General features: G+C 42.9%; 1 protein-coding gene across 1 annotated transcript in view; it reads left to right on the top strand.

The window, feature by feature from the left end:
• nonC (serine/threonine-protein kinase Smg1) overlaps window positions 1-20,345 on the top strand; it is a 108,964-nt gene that overhangs the window by 40,560 nt on the left and 48,059 nt on the right. The window contains exons 39-44 of the mRNA XM_067082572.1: window positions 1,373-1,471; window positions 1,817-2,001; window positions 2,257-2,422; window positions 17,243-17,396; window positions 18,454-18,573; window positions 19,185-19,320. Of these exons, the coding sequence (XP_066938673.1) occupies window positions 1,373-1,471; window positions 1,817-2,001; window positions 2,257-2,422; window positions 17,243-17,396; window positions 18,454-18,573; window positions 19,185-19,320 (860 nt within the window). The remainder of the gene's footprint in view (window positions 1-1,372; window positions 1,472-1,816; window positions 2,002-2,256; window positions 2,423-17,242; window positions 17,397-18,453; window positions 18,574-19,184; window positions 19,321-20,345) is intronic.

The following is a 20,345-nucleotide window of genomic DNA, read 5'->3' as shown; positions in this document are numbered from 1 at the left end:
GCAAATTTGTGTAAGGTCAGCATGTCTTCCAAATGCCCAAGTGAGTATCCTGTTGGTGGTGTGATGAAGAAGAGGCGTTCCATCACTTTAGAGCAGAAAATAAAAAAGAACAGTACGTTACAGCATATGTATGGATTATATATTGTAGGCTAGGCTACCTCTGAGTCACGATACTGTATTTTTGAGTAACGATGGGGTCATTGTAACGTATCCCCATCGTAACTAGAGGACTACCTGTATTAATATTTCTGATATTTTGGCTTTATATTGGAAAATTACAAATACAATTAATGTTAAAGTTTTTATAACTGGATTTACCCCCTAATTATTAGCAATAACTTTTAAAGTATTCACTACTGGATTTACCTACTAATATTCATGAAAAAATTTATACTATATTTTAAGTGAAATAGTTAATTAGATGTGGAAATTACATTTACCCATAATTGGAAAAATTGCAATTGAAAAGCCTATTTGTTCATATACACAAGAAAGTACTAAGTGAATAAACACCCAGCCCAACCAGTATGCAACAGTTACTCAATTAACACACCTGTTCCTGTTGCACTGCTTGTCAAAGCCTGCTTATGATTCCAACAAACAAAAGAAAGACTTACGAACTGACCAAAATAAACCGCAAGGGAGAGCACTCGCAACCTTTTGTCACCAATGCTAACTCCTGACTACTACCATCACCGTTTTCCTCACTACCGTCTACCGTACGTCTTATGACGTCATAACAACAACCATTGTGCCATTCCTAATATAATAAGAGGTGCGGCTTTACAAACACCCAATAAAATTAACGGCGTAGTTTGTCGACATTTCTTAAATGTATAATGCCTACACCTACTTCACTAACCCATTTAATGAAAATAACAAAATAATAATGATTAAATTTATAAAACTGACAGATAATCACTAAGTAACCCAGAAAATTGGTACAATATAAAGAGTGTTTTAAGAGGCCTCAGTCTTCACCTTGGTAAGAAGTTACTATATTGACTACTTTTAGCATATAGAAAAGGATAGGTTAAAGAAAAACCAGGATTGGTGATGGACTATTAACTACTGAAGTAAGGAGAAGCTGGTTAATATTTAAAATTCATTTCTGTGCCTGGTTATAATGTTGGAAAAGGGTATGACAGTTAGTGGCTGGAATGAAAACTTTTATTCAGAAGTTTAATCATGTGATTTTGGCCCTCATTTTAGCTATCTTTTTCTTTATGTCATTATTTAAAATTTATTAGTATTCAGGGTTTTAATGCTGGAAAAGGACATGACAGTTCGTGCATGAATGAAAACCATTATTACTAAGTTTAAGCATGTGATTTTGGCCACCATTTTAGTTGTCATTTACATGTCATTTCAGATATACCTATCTGTTCAAGGGATTAGAGGACTTACATCTAGACGAACGTATCATGCAGTTCCTTGAAATCGTCAACACTATGTTGGCTAAAAACCAGAGGTAAGTTTATAATGTATCAAGTATACTTTTATTTGTTACTGTGGATAGTGTAGTGAGAAAGTCATATTATGAATAGAAAGATCATGTGAATAGGGCATAGACAAAAATCAGCTGTAATGGAATTCAGACAGGAAGCACACATCTATCTCTGTAAAGAGATCTGATGTAAGAATGTTTCTGTTGAATGATGACTGTTTCCCATCCAGAGATCTTAATAATTTAGTTGTTAAGGTAGTCAGAAAAGAAAAATTAATAGGATTCAGGTTTAGATGGTGTGCTTTTTAAGATGATATAAATGGAATGTGGAAGAAAATTGTACTGATACTTTTTTTTTTATTATTTCAGAGGGAAAGATTGCATTTACAGAGCCCGATATTATTCTGTCGTGCCTCTTGGCCCTCGATCAGGGCTTATTCAGTGGGTTGGCAATGCAACTCCATTGTTTGGTTTATACAAACGATGGCAGCAAAGAGAGGCACATGCTATGCTGCTAAAGACACATTCATCTGCAGTGACTATTCATCCCCAAGGTTAGTAAACTTATAGAAGAGTAATCTACCTCTTTGAATAGGTACTGTATTATTAGAAATTACCAACTAGATTTTTGTTAATTTTCATTGTTGTTAGCTAGAATTCTGTTGATTGAAATTAAACTGTGTCATGATACTATAATTTTTCAATCATGTTTTAAAGAATTTGTTATAATTTCACTCATTTTCGAACTGTGATGTAAATTTATTATAAATTTTACGTTATAATGTAACTCATGTATTTTCTTGCTGTAGCTCCACCACAAGTACCCCGTCCATCAGAACTTTATTACAGTAAACTTACCCCACGGTTAAGAGAGGCAGGTGTCAGCATTGATAATCGAAAGGAATGGCCTCTTGCTATTTTACGCGATGTTTTGAAGGACCTGATTAAGGAAACACCATCCAATTTGTTGGCAAGGTTAGTATTTTGCAGATAGGTTATTTTGTAAATGATCACCAGCATTGATTAATCCTTGTAAACGAGATAGTTTGATATACCATAGAAGACTCAAGAGCAGTATGCACAATATATATGTGTTTCTTTAGCCAAGAGTAATCCATTTCCAGTGTAAGGTAGAAGTCTACAAACAAGAAAATCTATCTCACATATGCTTGTAACTCTTGAGTCAAGGGTGAGCCCCTGCTACAGTAAACTAACACAACATTAGCCATTTCATTTACTGACAAAGGAGGCATGTCAGTAATGCATTCATACCTCCTTGTGCACGCTGATATTCATCTAAATCTTTTACACTCGCCTCTGGATAACAAGACTCTTTGCTTCCAATAAATCTTTCACTTTATCTACCCAGTGCATTGTTGGCCATTCTCTCTTCCTTCCTGCCAATACTTTTGAATGACTGCATACACTCTTCACAAACCTACTGTCCTCCAGTCCTCCACATGACCAAATCACCTCAAAAGCCAGAGATATTTTTTCACATACTGTATACTGTACTAAGCTTTTCTTATCTCTTATTCACAATATACATTTCTTAGCTTTTCAGTGAATCTTACCCTGCAGATCACATGTGAACTGTTCATCTTATCAGCTTCAACTTGTGTTTCATTCACATCTAACGCCAATACTTCACTTTCATAAATGAAAGTTGAATCAGCACTCACCAATGACATTTAATCTCAGAACTCATTTCACTTTCAGTTTTCTTATTTTTAAACATCTGACTTACCTGGTAGTTATATATATAGCTTAAGTCCCTGACCATGCACAGAATTTCAAAACTACGCGGCAGTTGCGATGGGTAGTCAGGTGTACCACTAGTCGCCCTCTACCCAGGTACCTTGAACCATTCCAACTGTTCCTCAGATCTTCCCTGCCGCCATACCCGGTTGCATCATTAAAATTTTGCTTTCGTTTGGCCCATGATTTTCACAGAGTTTTGGTGAAGTACACTTTGGCTTTGGCTTTCGCTTTTTTTGGATTTGCTTTGGATTTTCTGGATTTGTTAGATATTTGATTTTGACCTTTGCTAGCTTTGGATTTTTCTTACGATTTTTCACTTTCCAAGATGTCTGACTCTGCTTGAGTGTGAGAATGTGTGTGAGGTGTGTAAAACCCGGCTTGCTAAAGCGCGTTGGATCCCCACTCTATTTGTGTAAAATGCAGAGGTAAAAATTGCGAGTTAAAGGACAGATGTGATGAATGTTTTAGTTTATCAGAAAGAGAGTGGATGGATTACTACCGATATGTTTCTAAGCTTGAAAGGGATAGGATCAGAAGAGCCGGGTAGTAAATCTAAGCTCTTCTAGAGATAGTCAGGGTTGAAGATTCTCCTCATATCAATCCTATTATTCATTCCCCAGTAGTGGTAGTCCCAGAACCCCCACTGATGCTGATAAGGAACCAGCCTTGAAGAAGGACATGATGGCGGCATTCAAAGCCTTGGACAAAGGTAGAATCCCTCGCAAGAGACAGAGAGGATTTATGGTCGAATGTGAGAGATCTGAAACATTCAAGTGTTAATGAGAAAAATAAGAGTGCAAGTGTTGTGGAGAGTGCGGTTGCTCGGTCCTGTCGTTGCTCCTAGTCCTAGACCTCTTCCAAGCTCACCAACCCCTGTGAGAAGGAATGTCGACAGACAAAGGGAGGCGAGAGGCTTTAGCTACCGAGCAGTCGTCCCCTCAGCGTACCTGTTGGCGCTTCCCAGGGCGCTCACCCTCGCCATAGGAAAGAGCGAGTTAAAGTGTTTTCATCTCGTCGGAAGACACTGTTACTAGAAGGACTGGCGTCATACGGCCGTGTCGAGACCCCTCAAAAAACTTCCTTGGTGGGGCGGCGTCGGGATTTGACACTTCCTACTCCGGGATGTAGTCACTGGAGCAGTCCAGAAGCGTTCCCCTCTTGGTTCGGACAATTGCTCTCCAGTGAAAAGCAGGCGTATGTTGTCGCCGCCAGCCTGCCGTCTGCTTCCGCTGATGTGAAATGAGACGGGCGTCCCGAAACTTCATTTCCAACGTCTCATCGATGAAAATGAATTAGTAGTTGATATTGCAGCTCCCCATGTCGATCCCCAGCAACAGGTAGCTCCGCAAATCAGTCTAATTCAGGACATGCAACGAAACTCTCTTCCTGATGCAAGTCTTTCAGCCTGCAGAAAAAGCGGATGCAGACTTTTGTCCACCGATGGCTGTCGTCGCCTGAAACTTTTTGACGATGTCGCACAGGCAGCTCTCAAGTGACTTCAGGTGCGGCGGGACAGCGAGCGTGGGAAAAATGTTTACGCCTATTCAAGAAACCTCAATCATTTCGTCAGCCTGAGGAAGCTTTTGACAGATGTTGCACAGGCGGCCCAGTTCTCAAGCGACCTTAAGGTTGGGCGGAACAATGATTGTCAAAGTCTGGAGCGCCAGGGGGCGCCCGACAGCTCAAGGGATGGGCGCCAGGCGTCAAACTGGACGCCAGGGCGCCAGACGTCAAGAATCTGGGCCCAGGCGTCACGAGTTGACACCCAGGGCGCCAGGCATCAAAATCTGAACGCCAAGGCGCCCCGGGCGTCAGGAGGCTGGACGCCATACTTTATCACTAAAGAAGATGGACGCCAAGACACCAGGCGTCACGAGACTGGACACCAGGGCGCCGGCGTCAGGTGATACTTTGAAAGACGTCGCTTCTTTGGTTTTTGGTCAATCAGAAGAAGAAATTGATGATATCCCTCAGTCTCCTGTGGATCATATCGAAGAAGTTTCAGAAGAAGAGATAGTAAAGGCCATCAACTTTCATCAGACTTCAAAAAACATGAAATTTTGGAAGTTTTCCCTGAAAACTTTATTCCGAACTGATCCTCGTTCCCCACCTTCAGAATTTACTCTTGGGAAGCGTCAAGGATTCAGCTTTTATGAAGATGGTTTTGTCCCTCGTCAAGAGAGCTCTTAAAATGATGAATGAATGGATGCTTTCAAAGAAAGAACAAGGAAAGACAGCCTTTGCTTTTCCTCCAGCCAAACTAGCTTCAAGATCAGCGTTTGGTATCAAGCTGGAGAATCGTTCGGCCTTGGAATACCTGCCTCTTCCCAAGGAGACTTCTCAAATCTTGTTGATTCATCTGCTTGAGTGGCCATGGGGAGAGCAGTTTTGTTGGTCAACATCAGAGTTGGACCACCTCCTCAAAAGGAATTTTAGGGCCTTGAGGTCTTTAACTTTCTGGACTGGACCCTGGGAGCGTTAGGAAGAAAGATGGGATTATTCAACCACGACCGACAAAGCAGAATTTGTACATCTTATGTGGTGTATGGATAAAAGGAATCAGAGATGGTGCCAGCGAATTAGTGGCGCTTTTCTCAGCAGGAATCTTGAAGAAAGGGCCCATCTTTGCTCTTTCCTAGCTAATGGGGTCACATCCAGTCAAAAATCGGAACTAATTTCGCCCCTTTTTCCTCTCACCTCTTCCCTCAAGACTTGGTTAAAAAGGTTTCTACATCCTGCTCAGAAAACCACACAAGATCTTATATCGAAACAGCAGGAAAGTCTTGACTGGAACGACTTTCATGACTAAAAAGAGTAAGGCTGAGGCTTCTGTGTTTCAGGGATCTCAGCCCTTTGCGTGAGTCGGCCCTCAGGTAGAGGGTTCCTCGGGCGGGTAGAAGATCTGCAGCAAGTGCCTCTGACAGGGAAGAAACAGGACTTGGCGTTCTTCCCCCTTCAGGCAGCGGTAGGTGCCAGGCTGTTCAACTTCTGGCAGGTATGGAAGAAAGAGGAGCGGATCCTTGGTCCATTCAACTACTCAGGATGGATACAAAATCCCTTTCCTAAGAAAGCCCCCGTTGGCAACAAACCAATAGATCTGTCTCCCAGATACAGAGGCGAGTCCAAGACACAGGCGATTCAACAGCAAGTTTCTTTATTATTGCAGAAGAACGCAATAGAGAAAATACAAAATCTGGATTCGCCAGGGTTTTACAACGCCTTTTCCTGGTTCCCAAGAGCTCGGGGTTGGAGACCAGTACTGGATGTGAGTGCCCTCCAGTCTTTGTACAAAAGATGCAGAAGTTTACCATGGAGACAACAAAATCAGTGTTAGCAGCAGTCAGACAACACGACTGGATGGTTTCCTTGGACCTTCAGGATGCATATCTCACATTCCCTATCCACCGGGCTCAAGAAATACCTGAGATTCGTCTTCAAGGAAGAGTATTCCAGTTTCGGGCTCTTTAGCCCGGCTAAGCACAACGCCCCAAATATTCACCAGACTGATGTCGAATGTAGCGGAAATGCTGCACACAGGCATCAGGGCCTCTCTGTATCTGGACGACTGGCCTCAGAGCTCCTTCCTTCAATCGCTGTCTGGAGGATCTTCAAAGCGACAATCTGTTTATCAGAGGAACTAGGACTTCTGGTAAAACAGGCAGAAGTCACATCTGACCCCATCTCAAGAGATCCTGTATCTAGGGATGAGGATTCAGTCTCAGGATTTTAGGGTTTTTCCGTCACCATCAAGGATGGAACAGACCTTGGTAAAATTAAAGGACTTTCTGGGAAACAGATGTACTCAGCGAGGAATGGATGAGCCTTCTAGGGACCCTTTCCTCGCTAGAACAGTTTGTTTCCCCTGGAAGACTAAACCTTCGCCCTCAATTCCACCTCAATCGGTATTGGAGCAGAGAAATAGGCTAGAGAAAGAGTGTATCCCCATTTCAGAGCGAATGAAACAATGCCTTCAGTGGTGGAAACGACCCAGTCAAGCTTCAGGAGGGCCTTTCATTAAAACAGAGGAACCCAGACCTAGTGTTGTTCTCGACGCGTCGGACTCGTAGTGAGGGAGCAACATTGGGAAAGTTGGAAGTATCAGGATTCTGGACCAGAGAGCAAGAGAAGCTCCAACATAAATCAAAAGGCTGACTGCAATATTTTTAGCCCTCAAGAGTTACAACACTCAGTCCAAGACAAAGTCGTGCAGGTCAACTCCGACAACACGGCCGGCGTTGGCCTACATCAACAAGCAGGCGGAACCCACTCCAGGTCACTGTGCGAAGCGTCGAGGCAACTCCTTATCTGGGCCAAAGAGAAAAAAATGTGACATTGTTGACCCACGTTTCATTCAAGGGAAAAAAATGTGAGGGCAGACAGTCTGAGCAGGAAAGGTCAAGTCCTGGCAACAGAATGGACTCTTCACCAAGATGTCTGCAGAAGATTTGTGGCGGGTTTGGGGCGTCCATGCATAGACCTCTTCGCCACAGCTCAAACGAAGAGGATGGAGCGTACTGCTCTCCCCATACCAGACCCCGAGCTATATATACATAGATCGTTCCTTTTAAATTGGTCCAACCTGGATGTTTACGCTTTCCCCCTTCAAGATCATAAACAAGTCATTCAGAAGTTAAGTGTCCACGAGAGCACCAGGATGACTCTAGTGGTCTGCTTTTGGCCAACAAGAGAATGGTTCACAGAGGTGCGGGAATGGATGGTGGACACCCGAGAAGTCTGCCTCTAAGACCAGATCTTTCTCAAACAACCCCACTTGGAAAGGTATCACCAAAACCTCCAAGGTCTACAGCTAACTGCCTTCAGACTATCGAAAAACTACAAAGAGCTAGAGGGGTTTTCAAGGAGGCAGCTAGAGCGATCGCAAGAGCAAGGAGGTCATCTACCATCAGGGTATACCAATCCAAGTGGGATATTTTAGAGGTTGGTGTAAAAACAACTCCGTGTCCTCTTCCAGTACCTCTGTGACCCAGATAGCGGATTTTCTTCTTTACCTTAAGAGGAGGCGTAACTTTTCAGCCTCGACTATTAAGGGATACAGGAGCATGTTGGCAGCTGTCTTCAGACACAGAAACTTGGATTTGTCTGCCAATAAGGATCTCAAGACCTTCTCAGATCATTCGAGACTACCAAAGAGAAAAGTCAGATCTCACCAGCGTGGAACCTAGGCGTGGTCCTAAAGTTCCTCATGTCCCTGATAGGTTCAAACCTTTGCAAGAGATTTCATTTAAAGATCTCACAATGAAGACTCTATTTTTTATTTTGTTGGCAGACAGCTAAAGAGTCAGTGAAGTACATGCCTTCAATAAAACCCAAACCTCGGTTTAGGAACAGCAAAGCTATCTGCTATCTCTACAACTGGGGTTTTTAGCTAAGAATGAACGTCCTTCACAACCATGGCCCAAGGCCTTGAGATTATGAATCTGGCAGAGATCGTAGGTGAGGAGTTAGAGAGTCCTCTGTCCTTGGTAAGAGCTCTGAGGCGTACCTGCAAAGGGCAGAAGAATTCTGAGGCAAGTCAGAGCGCGCTTTGGTGTTCAGTTAAAAGCCCTCTCTGCAATGTCAAAGAATCGTTATCCTTTTTCATTAGACGGTTGATAAAGGAAGCGCATTCAGAATGCAATGAAGCAGACCTTAAACTAAAAGGTTAAAACCCATGAGGTCAGAGGCGGTTTGCAACCTCTGTAGCCTTTAGTCAGAATAGGTCCCTACAAGTATCATGGACTCTACCTTCTGGAGAAGCAAGTCAGTGTTTGCCTCACACTACTTGAAGCAAAGTACAAGCGGCTTTATGACGACTGCTATACACTGGGACCGTTTATAGCAGCTAACTCAGTAGTGGGAGAAGGGACTACCCCTGCAATCCCATAAATCGATGCCCTTGATTCTTGCCTTGGAATGGTTGTAATCTTATGGTTGTTTGTGGGGTTGGAGCGCAATCTTCCACAATCATTGATTTTTAGTCAGGTAATCAGTTTGTTCCTTGGCAGCGCCGGAACAAAGGTATTATAGGTTGTCTGTCACATAGAGGTTGGTATACTGGTTGGCAGCTCTAAGTCTTCAGCCCCTGAGTGGATCGCTGGACCTCTTAAGGAAAAGCAGACATAATGAGGGAAGTTCATTGAAGTCAGCTTCCCTTAATCCAGGTAAGAACCTTAAGTTGGTTTATTAACCCTTAAGCAAAATTCCAAAGATGTTGGCTGTCTCTGACCCTCCACCAAAGGTGTCAATCAGCTATATATATAACTACCAGGTAAGTCAGATGTTTAAAAATGATATTTTCATAATAAAATAAATTTTGAACATACTTACCTGGTAGTTATATATCGATTAAATTCCCACCCTCCTCCCCTCTAGAGACTAGGGGCATGGAAGATCTGAGGAACAGTTGGAATGGTTCAAGGTACCTGGGTAAAGGCGCACTAGTGGTACACCTGACTACCCATTGGCGATTGCGCGAGTTTTGAAATTCTGCCGTAGCGTCAGGGACTTAAGCTATATATATAACTACCAGGTAAGTATGTTCAAAAATTTATTTTGTTCATGAAAATACCTGACAGATATATATGCAGCTGTATTCTCGAAAAGGGACCGACAGAAATTCAAAAACTTACGGCACACGCGCAGATGGGCCAGGTGGTTAGTACCCATTCCACGAAATGGGAGTATGGTATCAGGAAACCATTCCCATTTTCTATTCAGATTTTTTCTCTGTCGCGGTATTGTCAACACCTGTTGTCAATACCTCCGCTGATTGGATTTAAGTAAACTTTTTTCCACTAAGTATTCTGATTGTCTTTTGGTTTTGACTTTGGCTTTTGTGGATGGCATACGCTTCTTTGGACTTGTTTTGATTTTTTTTTGGCTTTTCCTTGAACAGAGATGTCTGGATCTAGTTCTGCTAGTTTCAGGGTGTGTGTTGTTAAGTGTAGGTGAGGCTGCAGAAAGCAGTGAACCCTCACACAGTATGCATGAGATGTAGAGGGCATGTCTGTATGTTGGATGATCGCTGCAAGGAGTGAATCGTTGCCTGATTCTGATTGGAAGCGTTCACGATTCTTCTGTTATAAGCTAGAGCGTGATCGTGTAAGAGGTCTTCCTCCAGGAGTGTGTCGATTAGTGGGAGTCAGGGTATTAATTTATCTCCTGTTAACCCTACTAATGCTTCTCCTTTTCCTGTAGAGTCGCCTTCTAACCCTGTGATTGCGTCTGCGGAAGGTAATGCCCTTCTTGCAGATTTTGAACTCCATTAGTACCTTGGAGTCTAAGGTGTTGGCGTCGAAGTGCAGTGAAGTGTAGTGATCCCCCCCAGTGTTGTGGGAGGCGTCAGATCGGCCCTATAATGCCTCTGGGCCTGACCTCTGCCGAACTCCCAGGACTTAGGGAATGGGCATGTCGAAAGCCGCAAGAGGTTACGGGGGACCCCCACCGATCTGGCGTCCCTTCCGCAGGCCTTGTTGGCGTCTCCCAGGCTGCCAAGGATCGTGCTCCAGCGCATGCGTATCATCGAAGATTGTTTTTCGTCCTCCGAGGCGTCCTCTCCCTTAAGGGGTCACGTTCTCGGTTGGACTCTCGTCCTTTCAAGAGGAGCCGCGTTGAAGAGGACGCTTCTTCTCCTCTTTCTCGTGCCTTAGAATCTTCTCCCCCACAACTGGCTGCATCATTTGCCGCCCTGAAGAGACCAGGATTTCTTGGAGGAGGGCGTTGCTGAAACGTCCCAGCCGCAAGAAGAAGAGAACCCTGTGGCTCTTGGTAGAAGGAGGAGGACGTCTCCTTCCCCTCTTCTTCTCATAAGAGCAGCCCTTCTCCTGAGAGGGCCCTCTCTTCAATCGTCTTATCCAAGATATGCAGCGGCAGTTAGCTTCCCTTCTCGCTGCTAAGGAGAAGCAACCTGCCTGGGCGCCGCAAGGAGCTTTGTCGCTGCCAGTTAAAAGATCTAAGAGGTCTCCCCTCTCCTTCTCTTCGCTTGTCTCTCTCCCCCTGCTTCTTCCTTCCCTCATCGTTCTGGGATCATCAGCTCTCCTTGCCCGTCGTGACTCGCTGGTTGATCAGGACGCTCCTCTTGCAGCTAGGCTTGCTTTAGTAAGAGTTCGCGCATAAGACGCTCTTCTTGCCTCTCCTCCTGCTTCTCGCTCTCGTTTTGACGTTCGCAGGACGCCCACCAGGGCGCTTCTCATTGGTCCGATCCCTGCATGATGCTCTTCAGGACTCTAGTCAAGAAGCTCGGCTCGCTCGCCGGGACTCTCGTCAGGGCGCTCTTCGGCAGCTTACCAAGACAGGACGCTCTTCAGGGTTTTCGCCGGCTGCTTGACTGAAGCAGGGCGCCTCCAGTCAGGGCGCTCATCAGGGCGCTCGTCAGGGCGCTCCTCAGGACGCTCGTCAGGGCGCCATCAGGGGATGGCTCCTGTCACGAGTTGTTCCGACATTTTCTGCTGCTCTTCCCACGAGAAGAGGTCTCTGGGAGGAATGGACCCAAAGGTCTTTGTTTCTCTCTGCCCCGGAAGACTCTCCTGTCGCTCCTGTCGAAGAGGCTGTTTTGTCTCAGGAGTCGGACTCTGCAGAACAAGAGCCCCTCTTTCCCTCGTCTTTCTCCGACCACAGGATTTTGGCTAGCATGTAAAGGAGCTTTTCCTGATAAATTTCAGCCTTCTGCTCCTCTTTCCCCTCCTTCGCAGTTAGCTTCTTGAAGGTGAGGAAATCGCCCAAGTTCCTACAAATGAAGACTTCTCTGGCTGCAAGAAAGCTCTCAAGAGGGTCAATGCGTGGATGGAAGAGATGGGAAGTCTCAAGGGAAATCTTCTTCATTTCTCCCCGTCTAGATTGTGCGGGAAAGCTGGAATGTGGTATGAGACGGGAGAGGAAATTGGCTCCTAGAGTTCCTTCTTCCTCTCAAGGTGATTTTGCAAAAGCCTCGTGGATGCGTCAAGGAGGTCTCTTCTTTCTTGGCTAAAGTGTCTTGGACTCTTTCTGAGACCGACCACCATCTGAAAGGCCTCTTCAAGTCGATGGAGGTTTTTAACTTTCTGGACTGGTGCTTGGGGCCTTGGACTTGGGACTCGTAGTCGGACTCTATTTCTCTGGGAGCTGTCAGTGTGCTGTCGTGCATGGACAAGGCCGTCAGGATGATAGCGCTGATAGACTGGTTCTCATTTTGGTACAACCCTCTAAAGAAGAGGGCTTTTGTACTGCAATTTCAAATCTGAGTCAGTTTCTCCTGTTCAGGGGCTGAGTTACTATTTGCCCCTCTTTCTAGCCATCTCTTCCCCAGCCGCTTGTCAGGATCTCGCCTCAGCCTTAAGGAGAAGGCTACTCAGAGGATCTCCTTGCTCAGTCTTCCAGGCGTCCTAGTGTCCCTTCTACGTCTTCGAAAGGACTTCCCCCGAAGAGACAATGAAGCCCTTTCGTGGGAGATCTTCCTTCTCTAGACCCTTTCGCGAGAAAGTCTCTCCAGAGGCGTGGAGCCCCTTCTTCCCAAAAGGGCAAGAAAGTGACTTTTCTCACCTCCAGACACCAGTAAGATCCAGGCTTCTCCTGTTTCAGGAAGCCTGGAAAGAAAGAGAGGCGGATTCCTGGTCCCTCAATGTGATCAAAAGGTTACAGGATCCGTTCTCGAAAAAACCCCTGTCCTCTACTCCCATCAGAGATCTGTGCCTTCTACCGACCAGAAAAGCAACAGATCCTTTTAGATCTGCTGGAAGAAATGATTCAGAAGAGAGCAATAGGCGAGTCCTGGATCTGGAGTCTCAGGTTTTACAATCGTCTCTTCCTGGTTCCAAAACAGTCAGGGGTGGGAGCCAGTCTGGGCGTCAAGCAGACTGAACAACTTTGTCGTCAAAAGAAAGTTCAAAATGGAGATCGCCCCAGTCGGTTATCAATGCACTGCGACCAGAGCGATTGGATGGTCTCTCGACCTTCAGGTCTTGCGTATTTTCAATCCCCATTCATCCTCAATCGAGAAAGTTTTGAGGTTTGTCCTGAAGGGAAAAATGTACCAGTTCAGAGCTCTCTGTTTGGACTGAGTACAGCTCCTATGGTATTCACAGTCCTGATGAGGAACGTTGCCCGGTGGCTTCATCTTGCCGGCATCAGGATCCCGCTCTATCTGGGCGTGCTGGCTCATCCGAGCCACATTCGGAACAAAGGTGTCTGGAGGACTTGCATTCAACTTTGGACATGACAAAGTCCCTGGGACTTCTTGTGAATTTAGAGGACTTCCATCTGATCCCCTCAGTCCATTTCTTTATCTGAAACATTCGGATGGATTCAGCGGGTTTTGAGCCTTTCCATCCAGGAGCGTCAGCACTGCTTAGTAAAAGTTTCAGAAGCTTCCTGGGGAAAGAAACATGCTCGGTGAGGAATGGATGCAGTCTGCTGGGGACCATTTCATCACTGGAGAAAATTGTTTCCTGGGAGTTGCATCTCAGACCCTACAGTTCTTTCTTGCGGACAACTGGAAGAACAAGGAGGACTTAGACGAGTCTCTCAGGATCTCTCTCTCTGTCAAGGACCATCTTCGGTGGTGGCTCGATCCTGTAAAGTTGGCAGAAATGGTCTCTCTCTATCTTCAGAGCCCCGACCTGAGTGTTGTTTTCCGGCTGGCGTCCCATGTCGGGATGAGGAGCAACACTGAGGGGAGGAAGTGTCAGGCACCTGGAAAGGGAACAGGTGTCCTGGCACATAAATCTAAAAGAACTGAAAGTTTAATTTTCCTGGCTCTTCAGTTCTTCCAGGATCAAGTTGCAGGTCGGGTGATTCAAGTCAACTCCGACAACACCTGCAGCCCTGCGTACCTCAAGAAACAGGGAGGGTACTCATTCTAGGTCCCTGTTCTTGATCGCCAAGAGATCCTGCTATGGGCACATTCTCACCAGGTGACGATTCTCACTTTGGTTTTGCAGCAGGCCTGAGAATGTTATGCAACCTTCTCAGTCGACAACATCAGCTTCTGCCAACAGAATGGACTCTGAGCATGAAGTGTGTCAGGATCTTTGGAAGCTTTGGGGCGTCCCCTGGTGGACGTTTTCCGCCACTTCAAGGACCACAAGGCTGCCCCTTTACTGCTCTCCTGTTCCTCGACCGGGAGCCCTAGCAAAAGATGCCTTTCTCTGGGACTGGAAGGGTCTAGATCTGTCGCCTTTCCCCATTCAAGATTCTGGGGAAGTCGTCAGAAAGTTTGTAGCCTCAGAAGGGACGAGAATGACTTTAATCGCTCCTTTTGGCCTTCAGCAGAATGGTTCCCAGAGGTCATGTCTCTCGTGGTGGACTTTCCAAGAACAAATTCCTTTGAGAACAGATCTTCTCAAACAACCCCACTTCAAAGTACCACAAAAACCTTCCCGCTCTGGATTCTGACTGCATACAGACTATCGAGAAGTTGCTCAGAGCGCGAGGTTTTCTAGACCAGTGGCTAATGGTGATCGCTAACGCCAGGAGAGCCTCTTCAGCGCAGTGTACCAGTCAAGTGGATCATTTTCAGGAAGTGGTGTAAACTTGAAGGAATTTCCTCCACCACGACCTCTCTTTCCCAGATAAATGGACTTCCTTTTATATCTGAGAAAGGATTTGAACCTGGCAGTCCCCTACCATCAAAGGCTATAGGAGTATGCTGTCAACGGTCTTCAGGCATAGAGGCCTGAACTTATCGGACAATAAAGACCTTCATGATCTTCTTAGGTCTTTTGAGACGTCTAAGGTAGCCTCCCCTAAGTTACCTTCGTGGAATTTTAGATGTAGTTCTAAAATTCCTGATGTCGAAGAGGTTTGAACCTTTAAATTCTGCTTCCTTCAAAGATGTAACAAAGAAAGCTATTTTCCTAACTGCTCTGGCGGCGAGAGAGTTAGTGAACTTCAAGCGTTCAGCAAGATTATAGGTTTCAGAGGCCTGATGCTGTCTGTTCTCTGAGCCTATTTTTCTTGCTAAGAATGAGAACCCGTCTTCCCCTTGGCCCAGGTCCTTCAAATTAAGGGGCTTGACGGACATCACTGGACAAGAACCTGAGAGAACCCTGTGTCCTGTCAGGGCTCTAAAATTTTATTTGCAGAGGACCCAGGATTGTAGAGTCCTTCTAGCAATCTCTGGTGCTCCGTTAAGAGGCCTGATATACCTCTCTCGAAAAATGCCTGGCGTTCTTTCTCTGAAGCACCATCATAGGCGCCCATTCCAGTGTGCTAAGCGAAGATTTGAGAACTTTGAAGGTTAAGGCTCACGAAAGTGAGCCATTGCTACCTCAGTGGCCTTCCAGAAAAACCAGTCTCTCAATGACATTCTGGGGTGCCACTTTTTGGCGAAACAATTCGGTCTTTGCTTCATTATCTCACAGAAGTGAAGACGTCCTATGAGAATTGCTGTGCGCTGGGACCCTTCGTTTCAAAATATCGATCTTGGGAACAGAAAGCGACTCTCATCCTCTCCTTTAGTTTTGTTTTGGTGTATTTTTAATATTTTTTTTTTTGTTTTTTTTTATGGTGCAAGGGTCTCCACCAGTGGTGGTAGCCCAGTCCTTAGTTTATGTTAATCTTTTTTTTGGCCATAACTAGGCTTGGTCAGGTGGTTGTTAGTTTGTCGCTTACCCTCAAGTAGGTCATATGGTCTAGTCACATTGTGGTCTCGCCCCGTTGACAGATCATCTAGATTCCACCAGCTCTATAGGTCTCTACCTCGCTGGAGTTTTCTAGTAAAGCAGAAGCAGGCTTGGGTGACAGTAATCACGCAAGTCAGCAATGCTAACAGGTAAGGAACAAGGCGTCAATCGCCTACATAAGTTTGTTTCCTAAATCCTATTCTGTCTCTTCCCACTCCAATGGTGGGATTCAGCTATATATATATCTGTCAGGTAAGTGTCATGAACAAAATGATATTTTTATGATAAAATAAAGTTTGTTCATGCTTACCTAACGCAATATATAATCATAATACCACTTCTCCTCCTCAGGAGACAGTAGTTCTAGTTTCTAGAAAATCTGAATAGAAAATGGGAATGGTTCCTGATACCCGCCTCCCAGATCTTTCGAATGGGTACTAACCACCTGGCCCATCTCGTGTGCAAAAAGTTTTGAATTTCTGTGGGGTCCCTTTAGGAGATACAGCTATATATATATCTGCCAGGTAAGTATGAACAAACTTTATTTTATCATAAAAATATCATTTTATTATGAAAATATCATTTTTACAAAGGCTTTAAATTCCTAAACTAGACAGCATTTTCTCTTCACTATCCCCAATAAACATATCTTCTGCAAACGTCAACCACCTTTTATGGCATATGCCCTCAACACCCTCCACATTGTGTCTATTATATATATATTTTTTGTTGGTCTATCTGTGCTGATTTCAGCTTTAACCATTTATTTGCAAACCAGCCACACAACTTTCAAGTATAAATTTAACTCGCACAACCTCTGCCTTGTTTAAACCCACTTTGCCCTTTCCCTATCAAGCCAACTGTTATTGTCATACTTTCTCAGAATCATACCATATATTATACATTACTAAATTTATCTAGTAGTTATGTCCCTATGATTTTTACAGGTGCCTTTATTACCTGTTTTTTATAGAAATGGAAAAATAACCCCCTTAACAATTCCTTTGGATCCTTTCTGTCATCCAGTCATAGCGTGCTCATCATGGCTAGCTAATCAGACATACGTGTAATCCCATCAATTGTTGGTGCCTTTCCATTCTTTCACCTCTTTCATGCCCTCATTTGTGGCCAAAAATCCTTTTCTCAACCATTTTCAAACTCTTCCACTCTTCTATCCTTCATGTTCAACAGCTTTTGAAAAGAATCACTCAACATAAGAACGAAATTGTCTTCAGACACCACCTCTTCCGTTGCATTTTTGTCATCATATGAAGTGACTGACCCATTGTGCCTCTATTTGACCTAAGTCATGAATAAGGTACTTGGTAGATTATTTATTTATTTATATATTAGATCTGTTAGAGGTATTGTAAATTTAAGTCTTCATATATTTTTATCAGAATGCAGTAGGTTGTCAATAATCTTTTGTTGTTTGCAGAGAGCTCTGGATGTGTAGTGTAAGTGCAGGAGACTGGTGGCGCCTTACTCAAACTTACTCCATATCAACTGCTGTGATGTCCATCATAGGCTATATCATTGGTCTTGGAGACAGACATCTTGACAATGTCCTTGTAAATTTAACATCTGGGGAGGTAAGATTATTTAACCTGTAGCCTGTAATTTCAGAATATTTTTTGTACTCTCCTTTGAAAATAAAAAGGTAGTGCAGTAAGCCCTTTCAAGTCAAGAATAAATGTAGTTGGCACCTTTTTAAGGTATTAGGTTTTCCGAGTTATCTTGTAAAGTTGTAATCACGAGAAATATATGTCTGTATAATCCTATATTTTCCCCAAACCTAAGAATAATTAAAAACATTTAGCATAACATCAATTAAAGAATTAAAATAAGTTCAGTTGAAACCTTTATACAATAACATGAATCATTAAAAGCAATAATACAGTATATTAGTTGTGTATCATAAATTCTTGTAAATGTATTTTGAGATTACACAAATACATATACTGCATACTTGCATCACCAACCAGTAAATCTGTCCCTGTTAAATTTCTTTCCACCTGCACTAAATCAAGCTTCTACCAATACCTAATGTAGGAAATTTGATTTAGTAAAAGAAAAGAAAAAATCTTTTAAGGTAGAAGAGTAGTATAACATCCTTAGTTGAAATGTTTTAGTAACATAAGTCAAAAGAGATTAGTGTAGACTTATATAGACATATAGTAGAGAAGGAGTGGAGAAACAAGAAGGAAAAACACAAGGAGCAAGAATAATGAAACACCTTAAAAGTTACAAAAGCCACTGTAAGCACAAAGCACCCAAGAACAAAAAGGCAAGAAATTCATAAATGCATACATACCTGGACTTGAACCAGGTTATGGTTAAGTCCTTTTTTGAGTACTTCTTTTCTTTACCTCATCATATCTTTGCCAGCATTTTGCAGTAAGAAAAGAAAGAAAGAATAAAATGAAAATACAATCTAAAAAGTAAAGCAACACATTTTATGCTTTATGTATGCCAGTAGTACTCTTCTGCATCTGCTTTTTTATTATGTAAGACCCCAATGCATCAAGTGAAATTTTCATGTATGTGTAATTTTTATAGGTTTTCAAAGTACCTCTGCTGTAGTTTATTAGTTATGCAGTGATTTAATGTAACATGGTTTTTCTTACAAGAGAACTTTTTCATTGTCAGGTTGTTCATATTGACTACAATGTTTGCTTTGAAAAAGGCAAAAATTTGAGGGTTCCAGAGAGAGTACCTTATCGTATGACTCACAATATTGAGGCAGCCCTTGGAGTCACTGGAACAGAGGTAAGGACAGAAATTGGTTTATGGTAGAAATGTTCCATGTTTATTTAAAATACTCAGGAAAATGATGGAGAACGGAGAACTCTGAAACAATAGTAAACAATATATTTAGCCTATGTCGAAACAAGTAGAGGATGTATTTTTGTGTGCAAGTAGTCTGCTTAAATTCATGTTGTTTAATTATCAAGTGTGCAAGTATACAGTGAATTATGAGGTTATGTCTGTACAGTATGTAATATTAACCTTTTACTTATTGACTTGTATGGTGATACATATAATTGGTTGTATAAATTGGATATAAATTGTATAGTTAGGAAATGTTTGGAGTTTACGATTGTAAAATATTGTGAGGTTGTTTATTTCATAGCATTTTGAGTTGTTACGAATGAGATTTGAGGATTTGAAGACCTTTTGTCTTTTAAATCTTTAGAGTTAAGACAGGGATAAATTATGAAGTGTTAAGTGTCATAATGTGTAAAGTTTAAAATTTAAGTTTGTCTCATTGTTGTTTGCATTTCGAACCTTATTTTGTAGAACACTGTTTTCTTTGCAGTTATTTATTTTTTGTTTTGAAATTGAAATTGAAATTTAATTCATTAATACATCTGCTCCAGGGTGTCTTCAGGAGTGCTTGTGAACAGGTCCTGCGAGCTATGAGAAGAGGGCGGGAGACATTGTTAACATTGCTTGAGGCATTCATATATGATCCTTTGGTTGACTGGACACCAGACAGTGAATCTGGCTATGCAGGCAAGTAAAATGTTTAAAGATGAGTTTGTATCCAATAGGTCAGAAGCTGCAGTGAAAAGGATTTTTTACATTGGTTCCTTTTCAAATGGTGGAGCCAAGAAAAATTTAGCTTCTTGCGCCTTTGATAACTTTTCATGTTTTCAGTATTATTATAGCCCTTCAGATTTTGCAGTTTCTCTACAGTAACTACTGTCTGTCTATCCACATATTTTGTATTTTTTCTCAATTTCCCATGCTTTATGGTATTGAGCTGAGATATGTTTGGATTTTTCAGCATCAAGTCAAACAAATTTTGACATGGACCCAGGGCCACTTGGCCAAGTTCAGGCTTATGTATAATTTTGTGTATCATCTTCATAACCCTTCTTGCATTCATTGCATTGAGTTCAGGCTTGACCATACAATTGTTCAGTTGATGGTACATGCCAGAAATTTGGCTGAAGTATTCATTTTGTCTTATATTTCATGTCCCATAATATGGAACATATGCCAAGATATTGATGTGTATGTGCCTGAATAAATTGGTTAAGGTATATTTGTTTTTTTCCATGGAAAAACTAATTTTGATTTAAATACCCATATAATGTGGTCCTAACCTTTTACCTGCTTGAGTAAATCTAACAAGGGAATTAACTCTTGCATCCACATCATGTCAGTTCATGGCAGCTTTTACAAATGGGTTCAAGGGTAGTCAAGACAGTTTTCCACTTACCTTCTTTTGAACATCTCCACTTTGAAGGACATTGAGGTTCTGGCAGATGGAAGACACTGGCCCCAAATATGCTATGCTTGTTACATAGCTTGTTTGGTATGCTCCTTCAATGTACATGGTGTTGGTGGGATTAAGTTATATGACTTTTGCTTTCATATGAAAAGATCAAGTCTTGCTTCATCTACAGAAGAAGTTGTACTTGACCAGTCATACATCAGAACAATTTCTCTGGAACTAATTACTCAGACTCCTCAATTCCAGATTGGTACTGACAGAGTTTTGCAAAGGTGGCTAAGGCTTCTTAGAAGATATT

This window comes from Macrobrachium rosenbergii, chromosome 39 (assembly GCF_040412425.1).
Source record: "Macrobrachium rosenbergii isolate ZJJX-2024 chromosome 39, ASM4041242v1, whole genome shotgun sequence".
Classification (NCBI taxonomy): domain Eukaryota; kingdom Metazoa; phylum Arthropoda; class Malacostraca; order Decapoda; family Palaemonidae; genus Macrobrachium; species Macrobrachium rosenbergii.
This window is presented reverse-complemented; position numbering and strand designations above follow the sequence as displayed.